Source organism: Rhipicephalus microplus, chromosome 4, assembly GCF_043290135.1.
Source record: "Rhipicephalus microplus isolate Deutch F79 chromosome 4, USDA_Rmic, whole genome shotgun sequence".
Classification (NCBI taxonomy): Eukaryota; Metazoa; Arthropoda; class Arachnida; order Ixodida; family Ixodidae; genus Rhipicephalus; species Rhipicephalus microplus.
The window spans coordinates 65,163,035-65,188,881 of record NC_134703.1 but is presented as its reverse complement, the minus strand read 5'-3'; the positions used below and the strand labels follow the sequence as shown (position 1 = coordinate 65,188,881).

General features: G+C 44.7%; 1 protein-coding gene across 1 annotated transcript in view; it reads right to left on the bottom strand.

Annotated features, from left to right (window-relative positions):
* LOC142814367 (uncharacterized) overlaps window positions 1-21,570 on the bottom strand; it is a 101,595-nt gene extending 80,025 nt beyond the window's left edge. The window contains exons 1-4 of the mRNA XM_075893086.1: window positions 21,230-21,570; window positions 17,819-17,930; window positions 14,969-16,207; window positions 11,481-11,813 (exon numbers count right to left, since the gene is read on the bottom strand). Coding sequence (XP_075749201.1) covers window positions 11,481-11,813; window positions 14,969-16,207; window positions 17,819-17,930; window positions 21,230-21,570 — 2,025 coding nt within the window. The remainder of the gene's footprint in view (window positions 1-11,480; window positions 11,814-14,968; window positions 16,208-17,818; window positions 17,931-21,229) is intronic.
* Window positions 21,571-25,847: the final 4,277 nt, after the last annotated feature.

Here is a 25,847-nt window from a genome sequence, read left to right as displayed (position 1 = left end):
GTGTGTGAGAGAGAGAGAGAGAGAGAGTGAGTGAGTGAGTGAGTGAGTGAGTTAGTGAGTGAGTGAGTGTGGGAGAAAGAGGCAAATGTTCCCAGCGTACCGCTTTAAACAATGATTGCTTCGAACTCTGCGCAACACATAAGAGAAAGTAGGATTATTCAAAAGCAGCTGCCTAGATAATTATGACCCATTCAAATTATCTTGTAGGTTTAATCATCTAGCGCCACCATTTACCCTATTATGTACTCAAATTTGCTGACCAAACTGTAAACGTTTCACAAAAACGATAAACAGTGTGTTGCGTTTAATCACGATAGTGGACACAAAGCATTTAGGCCTTGCATATCTGCTCATAGCATAGAAGCTGTCATTTTGACATGGTTGGGCCACTTTTCATCGAATCGCACATGATAACGCTAACTGTACACGTTGTTTATTAAGAAAGGTTATTTTTCAAACTTGCCATTTAACATTATTTATGTAGACTTATAGAAGTCAATGTCACTTTTCTTGTGCATAGAGTTGGATGTTCTCGTGAACGCTGGAGCACCTACGTGTCACAAGAATTTCGCAACAATACGTCACAATATATAGTTGTTCGAGGTCACAAGTATTGAGTCTTACCAACACGTGGTGCTTGGCGCTAGTCGTGGAACTTTTGACGCGTGCAGTTTCGGTGCAGGAGTTAAGTTGTATTTTCTCTTTGTGCATGCTTTTCGTTACGTTGCAGGGATTTCGTGAGTAGGGCTCATCTCTATAAAACGGATATTGTTAAGATATCTTTACTGACATTTTGGCTTGCTCACTGCTTGTGCACCTCTCTCCTTCGGTTGTTATTTTTAGCCTCCAATGACACCGCCGGCACTGGCTCAACATGTTTCCCTTTACGTGCTGTAAAAGAACAAATTATATTTATCATATGTTTTGTTTTATAAATTATGTCCAATAAATCAAGATTCCACTAACCACCACGGTTTTTTATCCTTATGTTCTATTTCGTCGATAACTTGTGCGGTAATTTCGGGAGACTTTTGAGAAAGCATCACTCTTTCTAGAAAGGCCGTGCAACGCGAGAAAGCCTACACGTTCCGGAGACAGTAATTATATCGCCCAAGCTGTTTCCAAACGGCAACCGTAAACATCAATTTACACCCGAAGGAAAGTGATAGTGTCTTCCTTTCTGTCATCTGTCATCCTTTCCCTCTCTCTCTTCTCATTGTCTTGAACTCTTGTCGCCTTCGAGGAAACTGTTTTTGTGGAGGCTGCGTAAGACGCCTCGAGGATTTCAAACGCCATCGAACACTTATGGAGTGGTTTCTGTTCTGAGCCCAACATTGCTGTGTGCCCGGGGGGAGAAAGTGCAGGTGGATGGCTGTGCCTCCCTCCTCCAGAGTCTGCCCAAAAAATTGACACATAATAGGAGTGGGCCTGTGACTCGGAGTTGGCAGGAAGTGCGCCGCATACATTGACATAATAGGTAGGGTCCGCTGTGATGAATCTCCCCTTCTCAATGAAGGGGGGGGGGGGGAGATTCATCTCTGCGCACCCCTATAGAGCTCAATCATAAAGTTTCATACAATAATACCTAGACGAGAATCTGGCGCTAGTGTCTACGTGGGCTCCTTCAGCGGTGCGCGTTCTACTCCCATGAGAATGATGGGAAGTACAGGCTCAGGATCTGCTTTGCATGGATTACGTTCTAGAGAATCGCAACGCTTGTTTGCCGAGCATAAAACAAAGTGATATGAACGTATGTTTAATTGAAACTTGCTTCATTTATTTGTACGCAAAATTTATTTCAAAAATTTTTACGCAAATTTTATTGCAAAACGTCCTTGGACACGGGCGGCTTTCTGGGCGTGCCGGACTGCCCAAAGTGGATTGGCGAGGTCGCGGCTGAGCAGTGCCGCCTCCCATCGCGCCTCGTGGTTTGAGACTGCCATGCCTACCCGGTTCATAGCAAGCCTTTTTTTTTTTCCTTTGAGAATATCTTCGCATTTCTTCAAATTAATTTTGTCTTGAATTCTAAGTCACTCTTTAGAAGTAAGTTCTAGGTCCCTTTCCCCGAGTCGCTAGTAAGTTTTTGTTTGTCAAAGTCCGCAATCACGAACAGGAAATTCATCTGCTTGCCTCTCTTTCCTTCTACTCCTCTCTCTGTTTCTCTCTCTCTGTGTGTGTGTGTGTCTTTCATCTTTCTAACTTGAATGAAATGACAGACGTTAAATAAATAGCATTTCATTTCCGACTGATAGGCCTTTGATTTCTACCTATTCCCGAGCAGCGACCGACACGCCCACAGTCCGTTACCGCGACACGCTTTCCAATCACTTTCCCATTAGGGCTGAAGTCAGAGGGTGGCTAACGGTTTAGTGGTGCCACTCGCCTCAATTCTTCGTTTTCACTAAATCTAACAGCACTCGAATCTCGGTGATTGCCTCATTTCCAGCAGGCATTTGATGCTACCGCTTAAGAGCAAGACAGAACTTGGCCTTGGCACGAAGTCTAAGATGGTAATAATGGACACCTGTGTGTCCGTACACTTGTCTTGGCTCCTGTAATTAAGAAAGAGAAAAATTGATGGCAGTAATTGAGAACTGATGTTATGTCTCATGTAGCAGCAAGGACATGAGCGGTAAGGCCACGCACCTGTAGCCACTGGCCAGACAGAGTTAGGATTTCAAGAGGTCACAAGCGGAAAAGGACATTTAACGCTCTTGCATTGGCCTTACACTGTCGCTGTTCCATAGAACGACAAGAGAGCCAGCTATTTTTTATGTGCTAATTTATAAGAATGTGTTACTTGACACCAAAGCATCATGAAATTTGCCAAAAATATATTTGTGGCAGAAATTTACATGTGTCTATTGTCATCGTCATTGAATATGGCATACGCATGATTCGACGTCACTCCGTACCGTTCTAAAAATGCGTCCTAATGCACTGACTTGTACCCCCAAGAAATTTAGGAAAGCAATAAAAACACCCTACAGGTACGTGAAAGAGTAAAATCACTCGCTTGCAGTAGGGCATATCGTTCCACACTTCCTGACAAGACGTGCACCGGCAACTTCCTAATTAGAGCATTTGGATTCGTAACTAGAGGCTCAGAGCTTCCAGCGGAACATCGCGAAGACATTTCGCTTATTCCCATCTTGAACAGCATAGCGGCAAAGCACCTACTATTAACCCACAGAAACCATATATTTTGCCAACACGCTTGAGAGAGCCGCATCCAAGAGCAAGAAACAATTGGGCGGTCATGAAAGCACCAATACTCCCTCGTATCTTTCATTACACAGCATGCACAGGGCAAATTTTCCGCTCGCTACAATACGCCACGAGGGCTGCAAAGTCTAGTAGGTCAGCCTCGTTAACCCTATTGTTCGTCCTTACGCTGACGTTGAGTAACAACGAAAGGACGAGGCCACGATGAGTAAGAAAGATTAGCTGTGTTTCCCAAGGGAATACGGCATTATGCGCATATTATGGTACCCGCATGCGCTCAGAGAACGTGTGGAGCGCTAATGACATCCTGGTCGAATAGGCACTCGGCATGGCCATACGTGTGTATGTGCTAAGGTTGTTTACGACGGGTGGCGAGGCGGTAATGCATGGCAGGCTGTGTGTCTTACTTTCGCTTCTTTTGTTTTTGCTGCTCGGTCTTGCTTCTCCAGGCCCCGCCGTGGTGGACATGTGGCTAAGGTACTCGGCTGCTGACCCGCAGATCGGGGTATCGAATCCCGGCTGTGATGGCTGTATTTTCGATGGAGGCGGAAAAGTTGTAGGCCCATGTTCTCAGATTTGGGTGCAAGTTAAAGAACCCCAGGTGGCCAAAATTTCCGGAGCCCTCCACTACGGCATCTCTCATAATCATATTGTTACGTGAACAATAAGGCGTTTTTGGGACGTGAAACCCCAAACATATATCAATCACTTCTCTTGGATGCCTCCACCCACGGCAAGATGCAAGTGAATCTCACTGATTGACGCAGATGAACCCTTGCTTCCAACGAAAATGCCCACGCACAGAACATGAAAATTGATTACAATTTACAGCAACGGTGACGCAGGAACAAAGATAGTTCCTGCATAGAACCCTTGAGTTATTCACGTAGATGCGGCGGTTTGTTGACCTCTGTTTAAAGAACGTAGCAGACAACGAAATGTTCGTCTCAATGGTATTTCCACGAGACACGGTTTCGTTCCGACAGGCATTTCTCCCGAGGGCACCGCACTTCTTGCTTCACTGGCAACGGAGAAAGGATACTGGTATTCCTTGTAACTTTGCACAAGCACCTACATTTTTTTATGTTTCTTGTTGAGAAATCGCTAATTGACTCTTAACTAGAACATTCTGCACGAGTCGGGGGTCGAAGTCACGAAATTTTTGCTGAATCTCTAGAAATTGTTGAAAACACCTCCACGCAATTCATCCTTTCTAGCTGCAAAGGGGAGTTAAGCATGCCTTCCACGAAATTCTGTACTCCGCAAAAAGTTTATAATATTTCCACCTGGGTATGTTCATCTAAATTATATCACGCACAAGAAGTTTCTCTCTGCGAAAGTGAGACTAAGTTATTTCATTCATGTACGTCTCCTTCTGCCGTGTCTAACCTTCATGCTTTACCGCAATCGAGTATTTCTTCGAGAAAACCCTGACAGACATTTCCTACACGTAATTTTATATATTATCTCGTTTTCACGGAATATAGGTATATTCTATTTCCCGCAAAACCACTCTCGTCTGTAATGTATATAGCTTTGGCATTGTCATAAATAAATAATCCAATAAATAATCACATTTTTATTTATTATAGAATAGTTGGAACAAGTCAGTGCGCCTTGTGGTTGACCATCACGTTTTGTGTTGTTCTGAAGGTGTATATGTCTAATCACTATATGCAAAGTACTGTTAGATTTCGCTTTATTTACAGTAGTTATTGCACGATTACATAATCTACTCGAGGTTAGTTTAAGTAATAACTTTTCACATGCTATACTAAGAACGCATAGCATGTGCTAGTAGGCGTGGTAGTAGGCGTGGAGGGCTTTGTGAGGCCAACCTCATGAGGCTTTTCCATGCCTTTCTTATGAGTCACAATAATTACATTGCCGCAGCGCATAGGTGGGAAAGGAAAAAACAAGGGAAACTGGATGCGATTATTCGAAAGTGCATTAAGAGGGTCTTGGGCCTTCCAAACAACACAAATGAGGAAAGGCTCAAGGCTCTTGGTATGCATAATACATTTAGTGAGATTGCAGAAGCGCAACAAACAGCACAAGCTGCACGACTGTCCTCTTCCAAAGCTGGGCGACGCATCCTGGAGTTTCTGGGTTGCGAACCAACTATGGTAGCAGACAAAAAGATACAGCTTCCACCCAAATTGAGGGAGCAGATTACGGTCTCACAAATTCCTAGAAATGTTCACCCTCTCTACAATGTCGGCCGCCGGGCCGCTAGGGCTAGGTCGCTCCTCAGTTCCGCCGCTGCCACCCCTGAACTTGTGGCGTTCGTTGACGCAGCACAGTATCCCGGCACATCCAATTTCGTGGCTGTGGTCACTGACCTTCACGGTAAAATCCTCACAGCAGCATCTCTTCGAGATACCACGCCGGCTAGGGCAGAGCAGGCTGCTATAGCAATGGCCGTGGCGATTCCCATGCGCACGCGCATTTTCACTGATTCTCGAGCTACTGCACGAGCGTTCATGACCGGGTCAGTCTGTGAGCAGGCGGCCCATCTTCTTACCAAAAGACCACATTGCACGGAAATAGACGGCTACATCACCTGGTTTCCTGCCCACATGGGCAAGGATGTCCACCCTGTTATCCCCAATGCCAATGAGCTTGCCCATGCCCGAGCACGCGAACTGTCCCACCGTGACGGGCAATCAGCATCTAATTTTGGGGATGGCATCTGGCAGCTTGATTCGCTCCTCACCTTTAACGAAATTTGCAAAAATTATCAATAGGCCAAGCGTAGCTTTCCGCTCCCGCACCCGCAACTCTCTAGGGCCCAGTCAGTCACTTTAAGAATGCTGCAAACGGGTACTTACCCGTCGCCTTTAGTGTACAGCAAGTTTATCGACAGCATAAAGCCGCAATGCCCGCATTGCGAAGAGAGACGTTGCACGTTACCCCACATGCTCTGGCAATGCGCGGCGCTGCGCGATGGCGAGCCTCTCAGCACAGAAGCTGCCTGGAGGACGGCAATTACCAGCTCGGACCGAGAGGTCCAAATCCGGGCTGTCCAGAGGGCCCGCAATTTGGCGGAGGGGCTCGCTCTTCCTGTCCCCACGTGGGTGCGGCCCGCAGCCGACCCTCCCCCTTGGGGGGAATCGGCTCCTCAGGACAATTTGTAAATAAAGTTCATTGACTGACTGACTGCTAGTAGAAGCACTCTCGTATAATGAGGAACGTGATCGTTATAATTGGACTCGAAGAAACTTTTCTATCGCGTATTGAAACGTATCTAGCTCGAATGTGAGTCATTTTTCACTGTCTTTTAAAGATTATATACGTTTTCATTCATATTCGTGTAGCTGATACACTTTCTTCTTTCATACTTTTACCTTGTCTGTCATAATTTACCTTGTCTGCCCAAGATCAATTGGGAGCTCTAGAAAAACCATTGCAACCTATTTCATTGGTTGCATATTCAGCACAGTGTAATCACGCACATGACAACACATGCTACTGTTTAAGCGTGGTGGTCGTTCCATCTATCGACCCTACAGCAGAATTACTTCTCGCTCGTACAGTGCCTCGGTGTCATCGTGAAACAACACTCGCCAAACACTATCGGTAATATTTTGTATAAAAGTCACAACTGTGACCAACTATAAACAAACTTCATGGCCTCGAAGCAACAAAAAGAACATGAAATGAATAGTTCAAAATAGTACGGCTGAGAAGGTGAGCATGCATAATTATTCGTGCGGCAGCTGCACGATACTTAAATCATTATTTTTTTTCTGAAATAAGCGAATACGACGTGGTATCAACAAATAAGTATTACCCCAAATAATTAAAAACAAGTGACATCGCTCTTGGTTTTCTAGAATGAATTAGGAGACAGGCGATGCTGGTGGATCGGGCCAGGTGAAGTTCGTGGTGAGTGAGTGGTGAGACGAGCACCTGAATGCCCGTCGGAAACGAGGTGACGCAGGAAGGGCGACGTTGCAAATGGCGATCTGCAACAAAGTTGAGAGAGAAGCTACAATCACAAAACCATACAATTGCCACTTTGCCGACACTTAATTCTTGCATGGTAATGCATGTTAACGCGGGATGTTAAACCCCACTTATCAATCAATGCATGTTAACGTACACGATTACTTAATAACTTGCATTTCGGCGAGTTGGATCTGGTCAGGTAACTTGAGTGATTAAGTGTTTGTCACTTCCTGCCTTTGTCTTTGTTCGTCTCGCGCTGAACCTCTCAGCACGTTTGTGCACGAATACAGCAAGCTTACTCTTTGGCTACATCCACGCGCGTCTTCGTAAATTGATAAGACGCATCGCATTCATTGGAGCTTTAGAGAAGCATCATTCCCAAGGCTGCTAACATGCACTCCATACGCTGTATCCCTAATCCTTGGCGTCCGAGTGTGGGAGCCCGTGTGCCATCTTGTAAGTCCGCATACAAGTGCGACATTATGAAGCGGTGCTTAAATGTTCTTCTATGGATACCTGTTCAATATTTACACTTGAATTTATATTTCTCAGTGCAACAACCAATTCGCTACAATATAAGCCACATATGCAACTTGATGCTACAATATAACCTATAATTACCTTCTTGTGTGCAGGTAAGTATTACAGCTCAGCTGCCCCAAGTCTGCGGAGTGTAGCAGACAGGACTTATGTATTCATACAGGCTCAATCACCACCGATTCACTCGGTAAAGTTGTTAACAAGCAAAGCTGCAAAGTGCTGCTCGTAAATCGTGTTCACAGACCGTGTGTTCCCTCAGTAGTTTTAGTGTGCCAGTGTAGCCAGCAGTAGTATTTACCCAATGTCTGGGCATATACGAGCTATATATAGTAGCTTTACTGTAACGCTGTTATGGTCCAGGTTTGGCTACAGGCATGGAAATAAAAAGACAGAAAGACACGGACTAAAAAATCCCCACCCAAGCACTCTGAACAAACGGTTAACCAACAAAAGCTGAAACACGCAGCCAAGTGATAAGCAGTGGGTTCAACCCGACGCGGCACTGAAGCCTTTCACAATTATTTGCTACATTTTCGTGCTTCTTAATGACGTTAGACACACGCTTGGCTTGAGCTTAACACAGTGTTATATCACATGTTGTACCTCGCAAGATAATGGTCATGGAGGAGTGTAATGAGCGGTTAAATTTATTTATTTTATTTATTTTCAGTACTGCCAGTCTCATTCCGAGACCATAGCAGGTGGGCGTACAGATTGTACATGCAGGTGGTACATTAACAGCGCAGAAAACAGAAACAGGAGTGTAGTGAAATGACAGTCATCACAAAGTATAAGAGCGAAAAATATACAAATTGTTTACATATGCAAAGACAAAGAAACCATCACCAAAAAGAAGAGAAATTTTGCATGAAGTGCAGTGGTACACAGGCAAACAAATAGCAAACTTCTAAATACTCCAGTTAACACTTGTACACTCCACTAATACGCTTTCACTGGTGGCGCAATGTTTCTGGTAATGCCAGTATTGCCGCATTAAGAGAACATATTTTCTAATTTTAGTCCAAAGTTGGATACCGATTTCGCACTAGTTATGGAGGAATCCAAACAGTTCCATTCCCTTATGGCAAGTGGAAAAAAGGAGTGTTTGAACGTATCATTGCGGTAAGAGTACTCTTTCAGTGTGTATGAATGTTTGTGCCTAATAACGCGGGAGTCTGACGGATGGATGTACAATGATGGGTCAATTTTATAATGGTTGTGAAGTAGCTGAAAAAGAAATTTAGGTCGAGCTTGTTTTGCTCGAATCACAAGTGTTTGGAGGCCAGAGCTTGCTGACATATTTGTAGGAGAATCAGTGCGCTTATATTTGTTGCAGATGAATCTTGCTGCCTTCCTGTGTACATTTTCTAGCTTTTGAATGTTAGTGACTGTATAAGGAAACCATACTGTGTTAGCATATTCTAATACCGGTCTTACGTAAGTAGTATAGGCTAAAAGCTTGGTTGAGTGAGGGGCCAATCGAAGGCATCTGCGAAGATAAAAGAGCTTGCGCAGAGCAACCGAAGTAATGTTAGAAATGTGCGCATTTCTAACATTACTTTAATGCATTTCGCGACGCATTAAAGCAGTTGTTAAAGCAGTTGTTCTCGAACCAACCGTAGTCAAAGACGTCGCAGCCGAGGCCAATGTGTGGCTGGAGAAACTTCCTTCGAAAGCAGGCGTTCGCCCCGGTGACCTCACTCCCGCAATCTTCACGCTGACTCTGCCATATCCGCAACAGCGCGGCGTTGTTGCAAACGTTTGACATCGCGAGTTAACTTGGCAGTGGGGTTTGCGGAATCCGCCCGCCACCGGCCCTTGCGTTCCCGTTTACGATTTAGCGTAGCTTGGAAGGCTGCCGAAACATCGGTACGTATTTTCTGCCAGCACTGGGCCTCCCGGGCCTGTTTTTGTGCCTGGATTGCACCATCGGCCCGGCGAATGCGAGCTCTCTTAGGTTTCCACTGTCGGTGCTCTTCTTTTATAAAGTTCTCAGTGGCTTACCCACGTGGAAGCTCTCAGTAGAAACTGGTGCACCCATGCTTGGCGATAGTGATGACCCTGCAATTTTCCAAGCCGTGCTAGAACGTGAACGAGAATGGAAGCGCTGGTGGCGGGTGGACGGTGCTAACACCGCCGCCGAGTAAGCTTGCGATGACAAGCGGCGTTGTGGGGAAAACAGTGTCAACATGCTGACTGCGAGGCGTTCGTCACGGTGAACGCTAGCTTTCGTTGGGTATTACTCCAGTGGTACTTTAGCTTCGGCTGCAACATCTATTAGCACCTGTAGTTTGAGAACAACCAATGTGATTAACACATTGCAAAACACATTCTGCCACTCATTGCATTCCTCCTCGACCGTGATAAAGCGAAACACAATGTATGAGATGTGAAATTAACACTGAGGTAACCCCGGGCAAAAGGTGTCTAATCTCATTAAAAAGCAAGAGCACGCAACCAATAATTAGGAAAGACTTCAGTGCGGTGTCGTGTTAAGCACTCATCTAAACACTGGTGCCGCACGCTTCAGTTTTCACTGGTTAACCCTTAGTGCGGAGTGGTTGGGAGGTGATGTTAATAATGCTCGTACGTAATCTCATCGCACCTTTGCGTGCTCACAATAGATGGTATAGACTGCCAGCTACCAAAAAATAAATCATACGACTGCTTTATCACAACTTCAAGGTGTATCTTTAACTGATTTCGCTTCCGTAAGTGCTTTTAATGTAGTGACTTTCATTTCTATTGCCCCCTATGTTTATGAGCCGAACGCTTAGAAAAATTGGCCCCCTATGTTCATGATAATCTGCAAATGTCGCCCCGCCGTGGTGGTCTAGGGGCTAAGGTACTCGGCTGCTGACCCGCAGGTCGCGGGTTCGATTCCCGGCGGCGGCGGCTGCATTTCCGATGGAGGCGGAAATGCTGTAGGCCCGTGTACTCAGATTTGGGTGCAAGTTAAAGAACCCCAGGTGGTCAAAATTTCCGGAGCCCTCCACTACGGCGTCTCTCATAATCAAATGGTGGTTTTGGGACGTTAAACCCCACAAATCAATCAATCTGCAAATGTCGTCGAAAGACGACTGTCTTGTGTGTGGAGAGAGTGGACAAAACAATTATTTGATGTTCTGCGCAAAAAAATTGGTGTATGGTATTCTGGAGGCCCTGTGTTAGAGTGCCTCGAGCGTGCAGCGGAAGCGAATGAGTGCATCAAATCGCGTCACACGTGAGACATGAGTGCCATCTGGCAGTTTTCTTGGGAAACGAAGTGCGCGGCTCTGAGACGGGTGTGTGCGCCCATCTCAGAGGTGATGAGGTGTAGGACGCAAGGCGTCGGGGAGGTGCCTCCATCATCTGGTCTTAGCAAAGCATTGCATACACTTGCCGTTTCGAGCAAGCGTTACATGGTTAGCGCCGCGTGATAAACGCTACTGTCCTTGGAATAACTTATGTATGCCTCTTCTAGTAAAGGTGCACATACAGAATATATACGTGTGGTTATGGTACCTCAGATATGCGCGATAATTGCTTTTTAATTGACAATCACACAAGTATGAACACTGAATCTTGAGCGACCTTGGTGCGCTCTGCGGAGATGGGGTCGGCCGTTTGGGGTATCCGCTGTTGCCGTTTAAAGTACCCGGTACCGTTACGGGGGGGGGGGGGGGGAACAGACGAATGGACAGACAGGCAAACCAAAATATTTGCGTCGAAGGTCCCCAAGAAAGGCTATCGTCTTTAATAAGATGTATGCGTGTGAGACTTACGCTTTTCTGGCGCTGATGCGTGGGTTGGCCGCAGTGTGCGAAGCAAGCCAGATAGAAGAATAGCTGCTCAGGCCGGAACCTCCGGAATGGTTTCAACCTGTCGCCGCCGTTCAAGGAAGAGTCCTGTCCACCGTCAACAGCAATGCGAGACCACTCCGGCATTTCCGGCACCCGGCTTGCCACGTGAGCAGCGATGCTTGCTATGTACAGGTCGCTGCGCTCCTGCTCGTTCTCACCGTGGAAGATCCCACTAGCTTCGAGCACAAGACTGAATTTGTACACGTCGTGTACCAATTGATCATTTTGGGTTTTAACGTCGCTTAACCGGATACGCTGCACGCGCGACAAAAAAAGACGACACTTTCAGAAACTTGAAATGCGTTTATCGCGATATTCAGATAATATAATCGAAAGCTAAATGCCGCACGGTATTTTTTCATGTAAGGAAGCCATCGTAAAGGTAAAAATACAGGTAGTTGGCCAAAGTGTTTGTTTGACGGAACTAGGGGACAATAGGCAACGCCGAGAGTCAAGAGAGAACACGGACGGAATTCCAAGCACTACCGGGGCTATTTTAGAAATGAACGGAAGAGGGCGTCCTACTAGACGGCATTGCAGGGGACGATCCGTTAGACGTTGCAATGTCTGACTATATATATACAGCATTTTCAAGTTACTATCACGGATGAGATAAATTCAAAAAAAAGATCATTAAATGTCCACTTTCAGGCTTTCTTTCCTAGCTGTGTAATCGAAAGTACCAGATCGAGAAAGAGAGAGAGTATGTGTGTGTTTGTGTGTTTGTGTGTATGTGTGTGTTTGCGTGTGTATGTGTGTGTCTGTGTGGGTGTGTTTATATGGGTGTGTGTGTGTGTGTCTGTGTGTATGTGTTTGTGTGTGTATGTGTGTGTGTGGTGTGTGCGTTTGTGTGTTCGTGTGTATGTATGTAGTTTTGTGTGTGTGCATGTTTGTGTGGGTTTGTGTGCGTGTCTGTGCGCGTTTGTGTGTGTGTTCATGTGTTTGTGTTTGCGTTTGTGTGTGTGTGTGTTTGCGTTTGTGTGTGGGGGGGGGGAGCATATGTCGGTAAACTCGCTTATGAGTCCACTTACTCGGAATCACTCAGACTCGGATCGATCCACCGTGAGTCTGAGTAAGACCATGTGAGGAATATTTTCGTGGGTCAAAGTCCGAGTCAGTCCAAAGCGCAAATTATATATCTTGAGTGAGTCTGAGTGAGTTACAAGTTCTTTTGCTGACCTAAGATCCTATCTAGTCATCTTCAGCATTATTATCAGCCTTACCTGCATTCACGTTTACACTTGCCTCTACTCACATGTGTTCTAAAGCGGTGTCGTTCATACGCTGTTTCAATATTTATTATTTAGAGGTGTGAATTATGTAGGGAGGGGGGCGGGTGCCTTGACCTCCCCTCACGAACTGTTCCGGAGAATTTCTTGATTATTACAACGTATGCTGTCATCTCTTCAAAGAAATGTGACGCTGCAGGTTTGGAAGCACTCATAACTGGTTTTCAAAGCTACTGTGCCAAGAAGACACCGAATATATGAGATGTAGGAGTTGAAGAGCATTGACACTACTGTTGAAGCTGATTCTGAGCTGACGAATTATGGTGGTTTTGGGACGTTAAACCCCACAAGTCTACGCTGATGAACTCTCGAGTTGACTCACTCAAACTCAGATCGAGCCGTAAAACTGAGTGAGTCCGGGTTGGTGATTTCGTGGTGAGTTTTTTGTCCGAGTGAGTTGGGCTCAGGAAAATTTTCCCGAGTCTGAGTCCGAGTGAGTACAAAGCTCAAAATTTATCTCATTGGTGAGTATGAGTGAGCTCCACAAATTTCGCCGACCTATGATGGAAAGAGTGAGTGAGTGAATGACTTAGGCGCTTAAAATATGAAACTGAAACACAGAGAAGACGAGTGTCATCAAGGAAGCAGTTAAAACTTTTCAGAAGACAGCGTTCCTGATGATTAAGTCAGCTGGGAGTGACTTCCTTTTCTGTTCAGTCATTATCCCGTCCTTCATCGTAAATGCATTCTCTCCATTTCAGTAAGCATGTGCTAACTAGCTCACGAGCAAGGTTCGCCAAGATTATGATAAATGCCATAGTTAATAGCTAAAGTTTTTCACCCATTACGCTCTTGCAATGAAGTAATGAGCAAGTGGGACAAAATAAGGATTGTAATTCGAACAATTTCAGTGAAGCTATGGAAGCGATCCATGCGGCTTTCTGAAAAAAAAATGCCAGGCCTGCACGGAAGGCGCACCACAGTCATGGCGAAAACTAGAATAGCGGCCTTTCAGAACATTTTGTAAACATTCATTGGGTAACTGCTGAAAGCACACTTGCTTGATTCCCACCACGGCCTTAACAATTATTTTTGTGTAGTGGGCTGACATTCGCTATGCTATTTTTCGTCATTCTTCTGAGAAGCGTGGTGTCCGCTAAAGTATTGCGAGAAATTTTGTTCCAATTGTTCATGCAGTGGCTGTAGACGGTGAGCGATTATGCCTGAAGTGGGTATGCGCCACCATTAGCTGAACAAAAGCAAGCTTTTTTTTTAAATAGCCGAACAAAAACAAGCTTTTGTAATGAGTTGAAGCATTGCACGACCCACTCGTTACGCTATTCGCATTGTGCGACGACTGCGTGTTCTTTTGTTGTTTTAAAACGCTTTATAAGTCGTACTAACGCGATTGCTTTCCTGACATCAAGCCTGCCTAAAGCAAGTTTGACAGCAAGTCCCAAGCACCGGTGGGGCTCAAAGCTAAAATACTCTGCTGGCACCTTCAGATCTGGGTTCGAGCTCCACTGTGTCATTGGTACTAGGTTGTTTTTTCTCATTTCGCGAGATGTGGTAACGCACACCGGCGACGACGGCGGCAGCGGACAACTCCGGCTCTGCGCGAGACCCGAGTTGTGATCTCATGGCGATGTCACACAACCAATTAAGCTGAACGTGATTCAGGCTTACTGCAGAAGGAAGATGGGTAAATCGACAATTCCCCACACTGATATAGAGAAGATAGCAAGTTCTATCCATGGAATAATTTCAGAAATTTGTGGGTAGGCGCGTGTGTTGGCGAAAGATGTTGGGAGGTTATTCATGAAAGCTCTTCAGGTGCTGATTAAAATTCAATAATTTTATTCAGCGGCAGATGCTACGAATGCAGTGCGAGTTACGTTTGAAATAATACGTGGTGCTAAAATCAAAGTAGTGATATTTTGTCGCTGTCACTGAGGTCTTTCTAAGTGAACATGAATGTAGTACCCAAGAATAGCTTTTCGAAGGCATAAATTTGTTGTTAGCTTTATCACATAATGGCTGCTCACGTCATTGACCATCAAAATCACTCACTCAATCTCCCATTTGTATTACAGCCCTGCGTGCAGCTCGGCACCATAGATAAGTGCACCGTAAAGAAGATCGATTGTTACATCATACTTTCAAAAGATAAAGATGCCTCACCTGAAAATTACTGTCGTACAACATTACGAGTAGAATCAAAGTGGCCATTTGGGCAGAGACAATGGTTCCCGCTAGCGCTGCAATAACGGCGGCTGGGTGCCAAGACTCGTATACGGGAGACGACGTCAGGTAGTGGAAGAGTGACACTTCCCGAGTCACCAGCAATCGGTACACGTGAACACTGACGATTCCTGGCACGTGGTGGATGTTGTGTATTGGCCTTCGGAGCGACTTCTTGAAGAACGATACTGTCGCCTTTGCAGCCGCTCGATAAAGGTCGTAGAATGGCGTGTCCGTCTTGTTCGGAAGGTAGGCCACTGCGTAGTCTAGCGCTTCCCACGTGTTCGTCATGTTGAAAGCGTTCGCTCCAAGCCGCGACAATATTGCATCACCAAACGTTTCTGTCTTGCGGCCGTACATGGCTAAAAACGAAACCATTGAGCGCGCCGACAAGCGTGTGATGGTCCAAGTGGGCCAGAGATCTTTCTGTGCGTCTCGGTGCAGCTGCCACTTTACGAGCGGCATCATTACCTCCATAGCTTGCATGCACTTGGACAAACGATGAGACGCTTCGCTTCTCCAGCCACCTATATCGACGAGCATGCGGGTAGTCAAGCGCCTGGACACTAGCGGCGATAACGCCCAGACTACGTACGCGCCAAGGAACAGGTTGAAACTCTCCTGGTTCAAACTGTGGCTGAAGTGATCCGCGTCCAGCTTGGTGATTAACTCGGGTTGGAGCACCACAATCTCGTCTTCGGGCCAGAGCTGCGACTCGTCGGGCAAGTGGCCGTTTATTGCCGTGCGCACATCGGGGTCGCTGAGGTTGTAAAGCCGTGGCACGGCGGCATCCTCCCAGAAAAGTCGCACGAGGTTCGTGACCTCAAGGTGCGTCTGCCGCACTTGCCGGATCATGCTCGAGTAGGACTGTCCCTCGCGACCGATACTCTCCGCGCAATGCCTCAAGTAGTCGTCCTCTTTGCCGTTCTCGGCGAGTGCCTCCATGTCGGCCATCCATTCGCTGAAGCGTGCTTCCAGGGTTATGTAGATGGTGTTCACGGACGGCCGGGTTGGATGACGGCCCACGTAAAAGGCCAAGAACATCGGCATACCGAATTCCAATGACGCCGTCACAAAAATATTGAGCAGCTGCTTTCGGTTTGTAGGAGACCGGTCCGGCCACAGAAGACCCAGTTCGGTTAGGAACGAGTTGATTCTTGAGAAGTCATTCAATTCCACCTGCAGTTACGGAGGCGATGTTGAATACTGGAACGTACAAGACATCATCTGATATGTCACTACTACGTTGAGCAGCGAAGTGTAGCAGCTGCGCGTGTTAAGGCCCGAGTTGTACTTTAAGTAAATTGTATTCAAAGAAAGTCGCAAGGACTTACCTACTAACATGAAAAGAAAAGTTTACCAATAAACCACACTGACAATTTATGAAGGTAAATTAGACACTGTCGTTTGTGTTGCACTGAAATGAAATGTTGTTTTCCTATTGAAAAACGAAGCTTAAATGAAAAGTTAGGACAATGTTTTCAAGAAAGTTTCATTGTTTTTTTAGGTCTGCCACAAATAAAAGGATTTTCAATCACTCTCTGGCGTGGCCAGCACCTACACGGATATTTAAAACTATGTTTCTATGCTTATCTATTGTCCACATAAGTTCATTTCTGCGGGTGTTCTCCCGTTGTATTCATTCTTGAACACGATGACAAATAGGAATGTTTAAAGTCATGCTACACATTGCTAAAGCAATGGTAAGTACTCGTTATTATGATGCTCGTTGCATCAACAATTATGCCGACAAGCGTGGGGTGAAATCATTTACGGGTATATCTCAATAGGTTTTTTCGTCAGCTCTATATGCCGCGTACATGGCACTGTCACTGCAACTAAAATGCGTTGACAACTATACGGGGTTCATAGCAAGGTGAGCGACCCGACCTCATCATTCTTTTCTAATATCTCTTGCATGATTCCTTCCATGCTGGTGACAAGCTGCTCGACAAGTTCTGCTAGTGACGTAGCAGCAGCGATCAGGCAGCTTTCTGTTACCAGCGTTCCAAACTGGTGGTTGCAGTAGCGCCAGTCTAGTCAATCAAGTTAGCCTTCTTAAGGATAGTGCCTTTCTCAGTTAGTTCCACTTGCATTCCGGTACGGCGCATGACGTATACGACAATTTTTGACCGAATTGAACAACCTGATCTACTGTCCCACTATGGGTGCCAAATATTGCAGGCCAATGTACCCTAATTTTGGCCATATGATTTCCACTGTGAACTAGTTTTCGCGAACAATTAAGTGGTTACTTTTGCAGACTAAATATTGACTAAATACGACTGTATGTTTGCTGATGTTGGTTAATTGTAAAGCGATAAGCTTCCGGGAGATAAACAAAATAGATACACATTATTAGAGAAAGTGTCACGTGATCCAACCTGAGTTCTTTTTCAATACAGCCACTCTTACAACCTGGCGCTGGTTGTTGTAGCGTAATGTTTAATATCGGCCAGCGCTCGCTATAATGCTGAACAACTTTGTCTAAACTGGTTGAATAATAAAATATGTTGGTTAACATTGACTAACATTATAGTTACAATGACAACATAGCTTTCAATTAATTTACTCTAATTATTGAGCCACCTCTCTCTCCGTAAGAACATCATGGCTTCACAGTCAATGTACGTCTTTCTTATGCAACGAGAAAGCCGTTCAGTAAGCAACCTTTGTCGATGTTACTGTTCTTGCGATTATAGAGAATGACGATGAAGCATCCTTGTAGTATAAGCAAAGGTGTATTCCAAGCTCGATGTACGCATCTGGTCGTATTTTATAGTTGCTCACCCGGCTCAGGCACCGGTACACGAATCCTGCAGCCTTTCCCCGGGCCTTGGTGGAACGTGTAGGGACTTTATTGAGCATCATGCTCCTGATGATCCTCCGGCTGAAGGCGGCCCTGTAGTTATCCAAAGGAGATCGTATTTTTGCGCGGTCCCAGCCGGTGCATACGTGCCTATGAGCGAAAAATTATAATATTTACTCTCGCATTTTCTGCGCAATCTGAACAAAAATAAAATAAAAACTAAAGCATAGCTCTTTATATAGGACTGGAGAATGAAGAAATGAATAGTTACGCTCTCTATATCATGGAGCTTTGTGTACCGAGCGCGAATGTAAATTAAACAGAAGCATTGCTATACTTCTCGTGATCATGTGAAACTTTTTTAGTAAAGCATGGAGATTGACTTTTTGCAGAAATGTTTTCTTACTTTTAGTGCCGTGACTTGGTAGCACAGAGTTTTATACAATCATCTACAAAATAACCTGGCGCTGAGCTTGTTGAACCGCCAAGGGCATTATAGGTAGTACAGGCTTCGGACTGGATTGCATTAGTTAGCGAACTGTCTATAGGTCTCTTCCTACAGTTCCGATTTCGTTCTTCGCGCAGCATCGCAAGTGGGGTGTGATGCAAAGCAATAAAACGGGGACTGTTGTAGAACGAGGCCTAAAGAATGCTATGTCTCTCGGTTTGATACGCTGTTGCAGCTTTTCAGGTTGTACTTGACAGTTTTAGCAAAGCGTCGTGCACTCAGAGCTGCGCGCACATGTAGCCTCCTGTGCCAGTGCAAGAAACTGCTTGATTTTTTTTTTTCATAAGCGCGTCCTGAGATGACTCCTTCGAACTGGATGCAGAACGACGATGAAGTGAAGTAATGATCCATTTATATGTGAAGTTTAAGCTCCCAAAACCATCATATGATTATGGAAATGAAGTAGAAGCCCCGCTACGCTTCTCTGACTTGGATTTACAGCGAAAATCGCGTTGGGAGCAGACCACTGCATGGGACACGTGCAGCTGGTGTCGCGGCACATTATACGTTCAGTATGTTTTTATCAATACAGTATTTGTATTTCTATAATTAAAAATACCTAATTTTGAAGAAAGAACAAGCGTGTTTTTCATAAGGTGTTGCACAAAAAATTAAGGTGGCTTCACACTATGGGGGTGTCAAGCCTAAACGTAGTGTGTATCTGGGCATCTTTTTTGTTTTTTTTTCTGTTTTTTCTGATCTCTTTTTTTTTCTGCTCTTCGTCTTCGGTCTGTCCTTTTTTTCCTCTCGTTATTTTTATTTAATTTTTTCTCTGTTTATTTTTATTGCTTTTTTGCTGTATATTTTTCTTCCTGTATTTACGTTTGTTTTTCTCTCTCTATGTCTCACTTGCTTGCTTTTTTTATGCTTATAGGTGGTTCTGTCTGCGTTACGGCAAGCGCCAACAGCGTATGACCACCCAAGACCTTAGAGCGCTCTACAATTCAAAATAATTTATTCTTTGCTGACGCCAAACCTGGAACTCAATTTCAGAGCAATTCATACCTCGATAGTTCAATTAGCCCAGGCTTCGTTCAAGTCTTACAGCCACGTAAACTTTAATCAATGAGTTCTACGTAGTAAAGATCGGCGTAAATATTAACGGAAAGCAACTTTTCTTGAAAACTCGGGAAACTGGCGTCGCGGATCTCAAAAACGGACTGAATGTGAAAAGAATCACAAGCCTGTACTTCCCATCACAGCTGTGATGGTTAAAGCACCGCTCACGGATCCTCGTAGAACATTAGTACCGATTTCCCTCTATAATTTGTATAATATCAAGATCTGCGATTCTAACTGCCCTTTTTGAATAAATCATTCGGTAGCAGTTATTGTTGAACTAAACAAGCATCTGCTTGATTTATATGTGGGGTTTAACGTCCCAAAACCATGATATTACCATTAGAGACGCCGTAGTGGAGGGCTCCGGAAATTTCGACCACCTGGGTTCATTAACGTGCACCCAAATGTGAGCACAACAGGCCTACAGCGTTTCCGCCTCCATCTAAAATGCAGCCGATGCAGCCGAGATTCTATCCCGCGACCTGCGGGTCAGCAGCCGAGTACTTCAGCCACTAGACCACCACGGTGGGGCGAGAGATACATCTACCTTCCAGGTATGAGCACATTACTTGTTGTTTATATACGAAATTCTCATTTTAAATCCTTCTTTACTTTATTTTGGGTCCCGACTGAGAGTGCTTAGCCGGGTTTCCTACTACAACAGTAGCGGATCTTGGAAATTTTGTGAGGTTTCGACTATGATCTTTAGTTCCAATGATATTGCTTCTGAATGTATGTGGAAAGCTTCGTGCATAAGTTCAGGCATACTTAGATTATATGAGCGAGTTTAGAATGCGCACAAAGTCATAGCTCGACTAGAAGCTAGTCTCTTAGTTTGCTCAAAATTTGTGTATGATTTAAAGGTTAAATATTGTCAGAAAAATTTCATTGTGGTATAGAGCGAAGGAACTCGAATACGTTGTGATTCCACGCATCGTACGTCTAGTTTCTTTCATGAATATGACTAAATGTCTCTAGCGTTTAAATCCTTTTGTTTCGACACGATGCAGTTCCCCGTCCCCTGTCAGTATTAATGTCTTCTCCTGCCCTCAATGTCACCCTTTTAACAAGTAAAAATTTTTAATGTCACCCTTTTAACAAGAAAAAATTTTTGAAAGTGTCTCAAGTGCGTCATGGGAACCTTTTCCTCAAGTGCATCATGGGACAGGAGACAATACTCATGGTCGCGTATAGACTAATTCCCGACTTTTGTTCAGTCGTGGTGATGCAGTAAAATCCAACGACGGAAACAATCCGCTTTATTTGACCCCAATTTTCCTCTCGGGCAAATAAGAACAAACAGGGCCAGCGTTGGACGTGTTGAACGCAAGCCCCTTATCGGGGCTCCATTGACTTTCTTCCTTCTGAGTCATTTCTTGCCAATTTGTATAACTATAAACACTGACGCGTTCATCAAAACTTGGGGACCTCACTCAGACTCACTAATGAAATGTATTTAGCGCTTCGGACTCACTCGGTCTCAGACTCACGAAATGTTTCCTGAGCCTAACTCACTCAAACTTACAATCAGGAATTTTTTTTCAAAACCTAACTAACCAAAAGGTTACTCATCCAGTCTAACTCGGACTCAGACTCACGGCTTGATGTGGACTCACTCACGGTCTGAGTGAGTCCGAATGAGTCGGCTCACCAGTGAGTTTGGTGACTTAAGCTGACCAATCGAAACTGGAGTTTGTTCATGCATACTTCAGCGATGCTAGGAAAATGGTTACGCAACACTTCTTTCAGTGCGTAGCCATGACTAACGTAGCACTCGCAAAGTCCATAAACCACGCTTGATGGAGCGAAACAGGCGACTCACTTGTAAAAGTCATCGCAAGGGTGGACTTTGTGGCTGACCGACCGAGCCAGGTCCTCGGCGAGCGACTGGCAGCCGTGTTCGCAGGCCCTGAAGCGAGCGATGAGCAGGACAGGAGGGGTGATCAGCGCCGCTGACATGGTCACGCCTACGCCGAGCACGAACGACGCGTAGCGCACGAAGTGACCCGCGTGCGATCTGTCGAAGACAAGCAGCTCCTGGTACGTCCCTTCGTCCGTTTTTCGTCGACGGCCTTCCCGTAGAATCCGCCTCACTGGCAGGTCGTCGAAACTGCTTTTGCTCCTCTTCAGCCTCGAGGTGCCTGTAGTGCTCTGCGTATCCATGACGGTACACGTCCAGCGGTAATTTCTAGAGCTACGAGAGACGTGCCTGTCTTATGGTTGCTCTCTTCTTCTTCTGCGCGAGTTGCCTCGTGCCCAGCTATGTGCGCTGCTCGATCGAGCGCCTAACCCACTACAGTGAATCACTCACTGCCTTGGCGAATTGTAGAGTACATGCAGAAAAGGAGGCGCAAAACAAGCGCTATACAATTTGACGTAAACTTAGGTCCTTAAGGTCCATTGGCCCGCTCCAACTGTTTGATTTTCTACAGATTGAGGTAATTCAAAAAAAAACATAGTGTGTCTGGGGCACTGGCTACGGAGACCCGAAGTGAAATGAAGTCGTTTTTTGAATATGTGGCGTACACCCTATGCTAAACCCATCTTTAATTTCCCCTTTCGCTTTTCTCGTCCCGAAACTTCGCACTGTAGAGGTTATTATTATGAATTATTCCAGTTGTATTACAATCGTTGATAATATAGATATATAAGTATATAATAAAAATATTGACTAATATTCACATATATAAACGTGCACTGGGTATCCCACGTAACCATAGCCAGAGTTTAAAAATATGCCGGAACACGTAATTATCACGCGACCAAATGCATGTTACTCACCGGTGCCTGTAGTAGGTCAGACTGGTTCTCAAATATTGTTTAATTAGGTATGTTTATTAACTAACTTTTCAAGAAACGAAGATAAATAAAAATTTCATAGAGAAAGTTGTACATCTGTTTGCAAAACGTCCGATTAGACAATTTTGAACTTTGTATCTGTTAGGTATTAGGCTTTTTCTGCTGATTGCGAATGCCCGTGAAATACAAAAAAATATTACGTGACCAACCCACTCACGCGTCAATGCGCACGATGATTCTAGTGCTCCCTAACGTTCCGCATATGAACGACACGCTTCCCTCGCACCGGTTCATGACAGCGATAAGCAGTCACAGTGGTTATTGCTTTTGTGGCCGATAGTAAAACATGATCATCGTAAAGCCACCACCATCGTTGCGGTCCTGCAGAGGCAGCACAATGGGGCAAACGCTATGGTCGTTCGTACGCGGAACGTAAGGGAGCACTATATTATCATTGCGAGCACTGGCGAAAGCGTGGGTTTGTCATGTGGTTTTTTTTTATTTCGCGGGCATTTCTAATTAGCCAAAAAATACTAACACCTAACAGATATAAAGTTCAAAACTGTCTAATAGGACGTTTTGCTAACTGATCTACAACTTTCTCATTGAAATTTTATCCATCTCTGTTCCTTGAAGAGTTAGTTAATTAAAAATATATAATTAAACAATATTTGAGAACACAAAAAATATTCTGACTAACTGCAGGCAACGGTGAGCAACATGCGTTTGGTCGCGTCGTGATTACAAGTTCCGGCATATTTTTAAACTCTGACTAAAGCTACGTGGTACACCCTGTATAATCAGACTTGATCTTAAGCGGAAGCCCCCGCTATCATAAACGCGGCCCGAACCATGGAATGATTGCATAGAAATTGTGATATCAATGATCTTAATGCATGAGTATTACTCATTATGATACATGTGAAAATAGGAAAAAGTCTGCACAGGACCTGAATAAAGTATAACAAAACATACCACACTTGTGCTTTCCATGCTTTATTCCCATAAAAAAAAATCTATATGCCTGCCACAGTTTAATAAATACCCTTTGTGCTTCACTTCCTTAATACAAATTACTTGACTAGCTCCAAAATTGTTCATCTGCTCTGGCCGTTTGAACACATCCATTGCTCGCAGAAATCTGGAAACAAACTGAAAACTTCACGAGTTCACCGGCGAGGATGAGTTTCTGCGCGAACGCGAAGGCTCTTCATATCCAGAGGTGGCCACGTTCACGATCATTTGCAACTGACAGATGCCATACCCGACCTCACCCAAGTGCTCGCTGTTTCGAGTGCGGCCCCATCTAATTTCTCAGCGCCGAAATAACGAAGCGGTGTCTCCTACATCATCTTCACCCGTAACTATCGACATCAACAGCTCGATTCCATCGCTCTTGCGAAATGAACCAGATTTGCTTCACAGTTATGAACGATCAGAGCTCACTCCTCGCTCACGACTGGTTCGAGAGGTCGACTGGTTGAATTGTTCTTTTTAGGACAGACGATGAGCTGTTCGTTCTTCAAGTACTTTATCGAGATTCGTAAATAAGAAGCGCAAAAAGCGTGGCTTGTCTCGGTGCAAAACCCTCTATCAGTGAGTTCATTACACACATCCACCGGACAGACTATTCACTGCGCGTAATGAGGCACTCGGAAGGCCATTCAGCCAGGCTGAGCCCGGTAAAAGTGTGGTCATCCGGCCACGACTGCATATCATCCCGGTCTGTTTGAAGGACCGTATAACGAGATCATTTCCTTTTGTTATCTGTTTCAAACTTTCAGTAAGTGAACCCAATTAATAATAACAGCGAGTGCGCATTCACTGTACACTAAAACCATTTAACCAGCCTCTCATTATCATTTACAAAGATGAGATAAATAGTGTACAGTTACTTTCCAGTCCTTGCTATGTTGGAATACAGGCACGAGTGACACATTGGCATTTGCATAACTTAAAGGCGCATCATCATTATAAACAATGAAGCAAGCAGAACTAGTAGGACCAGATATAACCAATATTCAGGAAAACGCTTGTTGATTTATCAGAGAAATATTTTCTCTTTTTATGGTGCAGCGTCCTCCCAGGAACCGTATGCGGCATAAATCGTAGACCGGCATTGATTTCTCGTCATTTCAGAAGTGCTTTCTTTATGACACACATTCGAATTTATTCTCCAGCTCTGTCTACAAACGTATATTATTGTAGTACCGGCTACAAGACAGAGAGTGACTGTTTTTTTTTTTGAGAATCTTGTGTAGGAGGTCGAATCATTGGCTGCCGTGGACATCACGTATCTGCCATCTATCTTTTGACGTTTTTTTGTGAAAATGTATGTGGCTCAGGGGTTTTATTTACCACGTGCAGTAGCGCTCATAATAAGCCCTGAAGAAGCATGTATGAAAAGTACCTATAGCAAACTACAGGCACTTGCAGCCTTTCTATCTATCTATCTATCTATCTATCTATCTATCTATCTATCTATCTATCTATCTATCTATCTATCTATCTATCTATCTATCTATCTATCTATCTATCTATCTATCCTCTCCATGTATCTATCCTATCTATCTATCCATCTATCTAGTCACTACGTTTTCACGCTATCGTGATCACCTCTTTAACTTGGTGTAGACCAAAACTGGTATGACACTTACGAGGTATGAGGAATATGACTGCCCCGTTATTCATGTCGTGAGCAGGTACACTCCCGACGCACGTAGCCGTATACCACGGGCCATGGTACGCAATTATGCGCCACAGGTGATGGACAGTTTGTATCTTCCCTGGAAAAAGGCAGTCGTTCTCGGAAAAGGACAGGTGGCAGCATAGATTTATGAACGCAAAGATATAAATCATGATCTGAGCAAGGGTAGAACCTAAGTGTTCTGCGTGGCTATCAGGTACTGACCACAAAAGAGAGAGAAACGAGAAAAAGGGAAGGTAGGGAGGTTAACCAGATGCTAGTATCCGGTATGCTACCCTACACTGAGGTTGGGGAATAGGAGGTTGAAAGAGAAAGGGAGAGTTAAAAAATAAATAAGAGAAAAACACCGACACACACGCACATACAAAACTGACCACAAGGTCTAGATACTGCTTTGGAAAAAGACACTGTGCAGGCGTAAGGTCGTTGTGACTTCAATTAGGGCTGCAGTGCTGTCTACCTAATCTTATAACGAAAGAAGCAAAATAACTACGCATGCAAACGTATGACACAGAGGTCATGGCGGGTCAACCCGAATTGTAGTTCCAATGTTGACTCCACTTATAGCAGTCTAACAAGCATTACCCATGTATTACTGCGATTCAGTAAGCCGTATTCACGCGTTGCTCGACCCAAGGGGAATCCACTAACGAAACTTAAGTGAGCCATTCACATTGTGACACCGTGAAGCGCACTTCCCTTTGATAATAGCGACGTCTGAGCTCTAACGTGAGTTCTTAGGCAATGCCAGACCATAGGTTACTCGCTGTACTCTCCAGCAGACACCAGTGTAGTGGACGTTCCTGGTCATTTCATGATGTGCACGCATCTACTGCGCTTAACGTTGATCTACCTCATAACACTTGCCTTAAAGCCAAAAACAAATTGCATACGCTTCAGCACTACGCTTCGCTCAACCAACATCGTGGTTAGA